Here is an 8,963-nt window from a genome sequence, read left to right as displayed (position 1 = left end):
GTTTTCAATTAGGTGAAACTTAGTACATAATTATATTAGAATCATTAACACATAATTTTGCCAGAATTACTTATTGCTTTATTTTAAGTAAAATTAGCTAATATTTTGTATATATTTTTTATTAGAGCACAATCTCTATCTGATTTTTTGTGATACCTGGATATATTTTCCATATTCAAGAATATATGAATTTGATTTACTAATATTATTTGTATTAGTGATGTCCTGCAAGATTTACTATATAATACAATTTATTAAAAAAAGAGCCATAAATTTTTATAGCAAGATATGTAACTAAGTTGATAATGATACATGGTTTATGGCTTATTGTTCAAACACTACGTAAAGTCTCAATTTTATAATACTCACAGATTATTAAATTGTCAGTTAATACTACAAGCTCTTATTACTTATGACAGTTTATATTGTTGTTGGAGTAAACTATATGTGAGTATAAAATGTATTCAAATAGTAAAGCAAATACATCTCTCTTAGTAGGGCCGAACAAACAGCCACTGTGAGTGTTTTAAATAAATATATTAATTTCAATGTACAATATATTGGAATGAATTTTTCGCATATAATGCATGCAATATAAATGCTAAGTTATCTTATAGATCAATTGTATACCTACATGTCACGTAATGCATAAAAAAATTAAATCTAACATTTAAAATAAATAATCTTATCCAGATTGCACTATCATGCAATCTACAATTATGCGACAGAGAAACTTAATAATACACATTTAATATCATTTCATATATTTTAAGTCTTAATTGTCTCCAAATAAAATAAAGCTAGCTGGTGTTCATATTTAATGATCTAAAGAGTTCGAAATGCACAAGCAACAAAACATAATAATTGTTGCTCTTCTGTTTGCAACAGACAATTTTGTGCTTGTTAAACATGCCTAATGCATCATAAGATGGCATGTGTAAATCAGACTTTACAATAAATTTAAAAGCAATATTAGGTCTGAATTGAGTTGTTGAATATCTGGCAAACATTGTACCTATGGCCTAAACATCTAACCTTGTAGTCAGATATTCGTTCATTCTCTTTCAGCATATGCTTTCATAAAATTCATATCCCATAATACTGATAGCGTTTATAACAGAAGCAGTTGCAGGAAAACATAATATTCGAGTTTATCTACATTTATATTATCACAGAATGTTTAATAAGTAAAAATTTAACGATAAAATTTAACTTCAGCCTCCACACAATCTTTCATCAACTCGTCCAATTCAGGATTAACATTAGAATCTGTTTCAAGATACAGCTGCACTTCTCCTACGCAGCACGCTTCAATATCTTTGAGCAGTTCAATTGCTCTATCCGTCGCACCAACTGAGTGAAGTTTGTAAAAGGCCATGCATGTATGTGCCATCATCTAAAAAACAATACAATTGATTATCATTTAGTATAAAACTTAGGTTCAAAATTGCAAAAAAAAAAACTTTAAAACGCACTTGTTTCTTGCAGACTGTTAAGGGTGAAACAACAGCATTCGGGTGTGAAAATAAATGGTTTAAAAACAGAGATGCTAGGATCAGGAGTAGCGGTAAACCAATGACAATTTAATCTATTTTGAGATAATGATGACACCTAGAACAAAAAAAATTACGCATTCTGATATTGTTGTCAATAATAATTCAGGTGGAAAATAAATTTTCTAACATACGTGACTATTCTGAGTTGGTTGAACATTTTCCTGATCGTGGAAGGCGTTATTTTTCTTATCTCGTAACACACTGAAGAGTTCGGAAATTGAAAATGTGCTACTTATAACTTCTGTTGAGAAGTTTGAACCCTGAAATTATAACAATCCGTTAAACACAAATCTTTAACAATGTATTAGCATAAAAATGCATAAAAAACTTACTTCGCTTGGCCAAAAATCTCCTAGTTCATCTTTATTACTCCCACTACATTTGTCAATTGTTTTCACACTTAAACCAGGGGAGATTTTGCTTAGACCATCTAAAATAAAATAATTATTTTTGATTATAATTGGCATAAACTAAATTCATATAAATCGGAAACTAAACCGTGCAGACATACTTGGTAGCAGTTGAGCAGCCCATAGTTTTCCAGCTGTATTCAATAACCAGACTTTCTCACAATCACAAATTATATATGATGCTTGATACTTTGTCTCATTGGGTCCGTGAGCTTCCAAATATTTAGAAATAACCTCAACACCTTCTTCAGATGACTGACTCTGTTCTAAACATAGTCTAAACAGAAAGAAATACCTTGGTAATTGATCTTGCCAAATAGTTTGATAATTTATCATTATTTACCTGACAAAATCAAGAGGCACTAAACTATTAGAACTATCATCAGCAGTTAGTCCAGCATATTCATTATGCCAAATAACGGCAGCTGCAACACCCTTAGAATTGGCCCCAGATGATGCACCCCAACTCCAACCCGGCTTAGCAATAATTATTGGTAATTGTGTGCGATGGGGCAATCGATTTCATTGTAAGTACACTGAAATTTTTGGAATAAACATACAAAATAATAAATAAATTTATTAAGACGGCGATATATGTAGAAAGCCTAGGCAATTGATATAACAAAATGATGACAAAATTAATAAAGGATATAAATATATATATATATATATATATATATATATATATATATATATTAGGGTGGTCCTTAATATGGAAATTTCCGAATTTCCTTGCTCCCAGGGGCTCAAATGGTTCCAAATTGATGAAAAACAATTCTCTGAAAGTTTTAGCTCTTAATATTAACGTTTAGATACAGCGCAATTCAATCAAACTTCGTATGGAAAGAGCATGGAAAAAATTTTGAAAATTAAAAAAAATGTTTTAGGTATAAATTAGCGACAAATGAATGAGTTTTATTCATTCATTTGCTCACTAAATTACATCTAAAAAACATTTTTAAAATTTATAAAAAATTTTCCATGCTATTTCCATACAAAACTTTGATTGAATTGCGCTCTATCTAAACATTAATATTAAGAGCTAAAACTTTCAGAGAATCGTTTTTTATCAATTTGGAACCATTTGAGCCCCTGGGAGTAAGGAAATTCGAAAATGACCATTTTCCCAAGTTCCAAATTGATAAAAAACAATTCTTTGGTATTGAAATAGCATGGAAAAATTTTGAAAATTAAAAAAAAAATTTTTAGGTATAACTTAGTGACAAATTTTGAATAAAACTCATTTATTTGTTTGCTAAATTATATCTAAAAACATTTTTAAAATTTTTTGAAAAATGTTTTATGCTATTTACATACAATTATTTCCATATATAAATAAATAAATATATATATATATATATATATATATATATATATATATATATATATATATATATATATATTCAAAGTAACTAGTAATTTACTAATTACTAATAATAAAAAAACAAATATAAAATAATTATAACTATAGAGAAACATTATACATACCAATTGTAAATAAACACTCTATAATGTTCTCTATAGTTTTAATTATTTTATATTTGTTTTTTTATTATTAGTAAATTGTTTCAAATTTATTGTAGTTGCTGAATCATGACACGCATCGGTGTCAAAACGTATAAATAAAAGGTTTTAAATACTTTTTTACATTTTTATATCCACGAATGGGCAGCTAGTTACTTTGAAATATGTTTCAACGTTGAAAAAACTATCAAGATATATATATAAATATATATAGAATTTTATGATATGAGTGGAACGAATATTAATTGTTTAATATAAACAAAACAGCACTCAGATTTGTTTAACACAACTTTATTTTATGATTACAGACGTTTCGAGACCATGGTGTGTCTCATCTTCAGTGTAATTTCAAAAACAGTTACTTATATACTACACATTCTTTATTAATTTATTTAAATTTCATTTAATTTTTGGTATACAAAAAACACCAACTATTCCTTGCAATGCTTGACACAGTACTAAAGAAACATATAACACTTACAGAAATATTCTAAACAAATTTGAAGTACTTATATAGATGGAGACAGAGAGGGTATCATTATAATGTAAACAAAAGGATAACATAACATAAAGGATAATGTAAAAATAGATAACAAAAAATTTAAAAGTACACTTGTGGATCATGCTAATATCAACAACCATAAGTTTGATTTTGACAATCCCCAAATTTTATTCCATGAGAAAGACTTATTTAAACGGAGCATGGCAGAATCAATGTTAATAGTTCGGACTAACAATAGCATAAATCTAAGAACCGACACAAATATTTTACATGACACTTATATAAACATTATTAATAATTTATAAATTTTTTCATTTATCTTATTCTTTTCAATAAATTATTTGTTTTTCATTTTTATCGATTTTGTATGCGATAGCACTCCTTTTGTTTACATTATAATGATACCCTCTCTGTCTCCATCTATATAAGTACTTCAAATTTGTTTAGAATATCTGTAAGTGTTATATGTTTCTTTAGTACTGTGTCAAGCATTGCAAGGAATAGTTGGTGTTTTTTGTATACCAAAAATTAAATGAAATTTAAATAAATTATTAAAGAATGTGTAGTATATAAGTAACTGTTTTTGAAATTACACTGAAGATGAGACACACCATGGTCTCGAAACGTCTGTAATCATAAAATAAAGTTGTGTTAAACAAATCTGAGTGCTGTTTTGTTCATATTAAACAATTAATAAATATATATATATATATATATATATATATATATATATATATTGTAGAGCTTGGAACAAAGAATCCAAAAAGTTGAAAAAAAACAAAAGTTTTAAGTCCTCCCACAGCATTCTGTAAAAGGCACTTTTTTGCAGAATGGGCTCGATCCAGTTTCCTTTCCTTTTCAGGATTGTACTTAGTGGATTCCTTTCTTCCTCCACTCTTCTCAGGACTTCTTTATTTATCTTGTCTGTCACTTTACTTTAGTCTTTCTATATAACCTTCCACAATGTGTGCAAAAGGCACTCTTTTTGCAAAATGTGTTTGAATCAGTTTTCTTTCTTTTGCAGGTTTGTGTTCAATAGAGTCTTTTCTTTGTGCACTCTTCTCGGGACTTCTTTATTTATCTTGTCTGTCCACATTCGCCTCCGGCACCATATTTCAAAACTCTACAGATAGTCCTTGTCGGCTATATATATAGGGAACCTGAGATTTTTTTCTAAACCTGCATCCTATTAATTGCTTACTCACTAATAAAATATTATTGATATGCTAAGACAACATTTTAAGTAGATGATTGAAACATGGAAATTGTGCATTGCTAAACTAGCTAATATGAATTCCATCTTTTCCAAAACAAGACTTTTCTTAAGTCAATTAACTCTAGGGTAGGAAATGAGTGCATTACCGAATTACATCTCTACAATATGGTTAGAAAAATATCGATTTAGACTTTAGTCTTTCTATATAACCTTCTATAAAGTGTGCAAAAGGCACTCTTTTTGCAAAATGTGTGATTCAGTTTTCTTTCCTTTGCAGGATTATTGTGTTCAGTAGAGTCTTTTCTTTGCGTACTCTTCTCGGGGCTTCTTTATTTATATTGTCTGTCCACATTTGCTTCCGGCAGCATATTTCGAAACTCTACAGATAGTCCTTGTCGGCCATATATATATGAAGACTGAGGTTTTTTTCTAAACCTGTATCCTATTAATTAATGCTTACTTACTAATAAAATATTGATAAGCTACAAGACATTTTAAGTAGATGATTGAAACATAAAAATTGCACATTACTAAAGTAGCTATTATGAATTCCATCTTTTCCAAAACAAGTGACTTTTCTTAAGTCAAATTAACTCTAGGGTAGGAAATGAGTGTATCACTGAAGTACATCTCTTCAATATGGTTAGAAAAATATCGATTTAGACTTTAGTCTTTCTATATAACCTTCTATAAAGTGTACAAAAGGTACTCTTTTTGCAAAATGTGTTCGATACAGTTTCCTTTCCTTTTCAGGATTGTGCTCAGTAGAGCCTTTTCTTTGCGCACTCTTCTCGGGACTTCTTTATTTATCTTGTCTGTCCACATTCGCCTCCGGCACCATATTTCAAAACTCTCCAGATAGTCCTTATCAGCAATATATATATATATATATATATATATATATATATATATATATATATATATATATATATAAATCTCAGTGTATATACACTGAAGATTTTTTCTAAACCTGCATCCTATTACTTAATGCTTACTTACTAATACAATATTGATATGCTACAAGAAAACATTTTAAGTAGATGATTGAAACATAAAAATTGTGCATTACTAAAGTAGCTACTACGAATTCCATCTTTTCCAAAACAAGTGACTTTTCTTAAGTCAATTAACTCTAGGGTAGGAAATGAGTGTATCACTGAATTACATCTCTACAATATGGTTAGAAAAATATCGATTTAGACTTTAGTCTTTCTATATAACCTTCCACAATGTGTGTAAAAGGTAATATTTTTGCAGAATGTGTTCGAATCAGTTTCCTTTCCTTGCAGGATTGTGTTCAGTAGAGTCTTTTCTTTGCCCACTCTTCCTGGAACTTCTTTATTTATCTTGCCTGGCCACATTTGCCTCCGGCAGCATATTTCAAAACTCTCCAGATAGTCCTTGTCAGCCATATATATATATATATATAATAGGTTGTCAAATATCTCCCTTCCGCCTTTTTGTATTATAAACCAAGAGCAAAAAAGCGGAAGGGAGATATTTGACAACCTAATATATATATATATATAGAGACTGAGATTTTTTTCTAAACCTGCATCCTATTACTTAATGCTTACTTACTAATAAAATATTGATATGGTACAAGACAACATTTTAAGTAGATAATTGAAACATAAAAATTGCCCATTACTAAAGTAGCTACTACAAATTCCATCTTTTCCCAAACAAGTGACTTTTCTTAAGTCAAATTAACTCTAGGGTAGGAAATGAGTGCATTACCGAATTACATCCCAACAATATGGTTAGAAAAATATCGATTATTTTAAAACTTGCCAACCTTTAATGTCGGTCCAGAATGATCTTGAGCCTTGAAGTTGATGACTTCTTGAACTTCTTCTTTTGGTCTACTGGAATTAATTCCAAAAATGACTTCCCCCGGCTTAGGTATAGCGACAAAAGCTTCACTCATATTTCGACTAATATTCTAGACTTTTAAGGCAAAATTATTGTTCGTATTAAATGTAATATTAATAATGCACTTTCTTTCGTTATGGCTTTATCGAATTCTATTATCCTAGACAATATAATAATGTTCTGTTATTCTTTGTGTACGAATCTGTCAAACAAGTCCTGACTATACACGTCTTTACGGTTCGTCGACTCTTGAGCCACTGACGAAATTTTTTATCGAACCGAGCTGACATCTGTAGTGACGAATTGGAATTATTTTTTTCAACTATTATTCGAAAAAGAATATTGTTATTACAGAAATGAATTCGATATTATTTAATAATTAAACTAGGGTGCATGGCATCGTGCCTTAAAGCAAATTGCTGGAACTTCCCGTACCATTTTTTTTTTTAAAGATTAACATTTTTTGAAAAAAATTTAATCTGAAAAATTAGATTTTTGAGAAACTATAAATTTTTGACAAAAATTTACTTTTTTTGAAGAAAAGTGTATTTTGAAATATTTTGAAAATTCTGAACTTTTTTTCAAAGCAATCGTACTGCTTTAACTGCATAGAGACGAAACATGGAAGCGCGTAAGCTCAGCGCCGCCGTCTAAGGAATAAGCATTGGTACGGAACCCATAGGAATGTAAACAAAATTTATACTTATTATTAAAATCTCTAAAATATCTGATAATTTGATGTGCATATGTCTAATGATCATTTTTGACCGCCAGATGGCATTTTTTTTTACTTTTTTTACTAGATCTTCGAAACCGCTAGACCTGCCTTCACGAAAATTTGATCAGTTCTTCATCTTGTTAATACAAGTAAAATGTTTTTTGAATTATTTAAATCGGACGCTCCGCTCTCTTAAAAACTGAGTAACCGTTTTCGGCACTTTTTGCCCCGTATCTTCGGAACGGCTTGACCTGCCTTCGCCAAAAACTAATCAGAGCGTCTCCTCGTGAATACGAATCGATTTTTTTTAATTATTCAAATCGCTTCATCCGTGTTCCCGAAATCGTCGACGAAAATTTGTATCCGCGCACGCACACATACACACACCTCCATTTTTTCTAACTTTTGTAAGGTATGCCAAAATGTTCAGCAGGTTTTGAAACGTAAAGATCTATAAAAAAATTCATTTTCGATTTTTTTGCGATTACTATAACTTGCCCTACGGGAAGTTAATTAGTGGGGTGCATGGCATCGTGCCTTGAGGCAAATTGCTGGAACTTTCCGTACCGTAACTAAATATTCGAGGATTATTAAAAGTTTTCTTATAGATTATTATAAATACTGTAACTTATATATGCTGACAGAAAAGTAAATAAACAAAACTTAATCAATCGAATTTAAAATTAAGGACATTGTCCAATATTTATAAGAATTATATAATCTGAATTGAAAAGTTAAAATTATTTGTTTGAAGTATATAACTGAGCTTTAGAACTTTAGCTAAAATTAGAATTAAAATCCAAACTAGTGGTGTATGGCATCGTGCCTTCAGGCAAATTGCTGGAACTTCCCGTACCGTAACAAAATGTTCGAGAAATATTAAGTGTTTACATACACATAGATTATTATAAATACTGTAACAATGTCTAATATTTATAAGAATGATATGAATTGCATTACAAAGTTTAAATCACTTATTTAAAATATATAAATGAGCTTTAAAACTTTAGCCAGAATTAAAATTAAAATCTGAATTGTTTTCGATATCCGAAAAAAATTGGAATATTTTTTTTAAAAAATAATCGTTTTATCAACACAAGAAGAAAGTTTCTTGAATCATTCAAATCAGATGCTTATTCCTCTCAAAAACTACCATTTAGCT

At 29.4% G+C, this 8,963-nt stretch overlaps 1 protein-coding gene across 1 annotated transcript; it reads right to left on the bottom strand.

Moving 5' to 3' along the window:
- Positions 1–1,195: 1,195 nt before the first annotated feature.
- On the bottom strand, positions 1,196–2,302 carry LOC113374766 (secernin-2-like). Its single transcript, XM_026614736.1, has 5 exons — positions 2,068–2,302; positions 1,889–1,986; positions 1,688–1,816; positions 1,474–1,611; positions 1,196–1,396 (listed from the first exon to the last, which is right to left on the bottom strand). The coding sequence occupies exons 1-5, from the start codon at positions 2,300–2,302 to the stop codon at positions 1,196–1,198; spliced, it is 801 nt and encodes a 266-aa protein (XP_026470521.1).
- Positions 2,303–8,963: the final 6,661 nt, after the last annotated feature.

The sequence above is a fragment of the Ctenocephalides felis genome, unplaced genomic scaffold (assembly GCF_003426905.1).
Source record: "Ctenocephalides felis isolate EL2017-DRISC unplaced genomic scaffold, ASM342690v1 CF-g0.4_SCAFFOLD_01886, whole genome shotgun sequence".
In the NCBI taxonomy this organism is placed as follows: Eukaryota; Metazoa; Arthropoda; class Insecta; order Siphonaptera; family Pulicidae; genus Ctenocephalides; species Ctenocephalides felis.
Note: the sequence above shows the minus strand (reverse complement) of the source record. Positions and strands in the feature narration are given on the sequence as shown.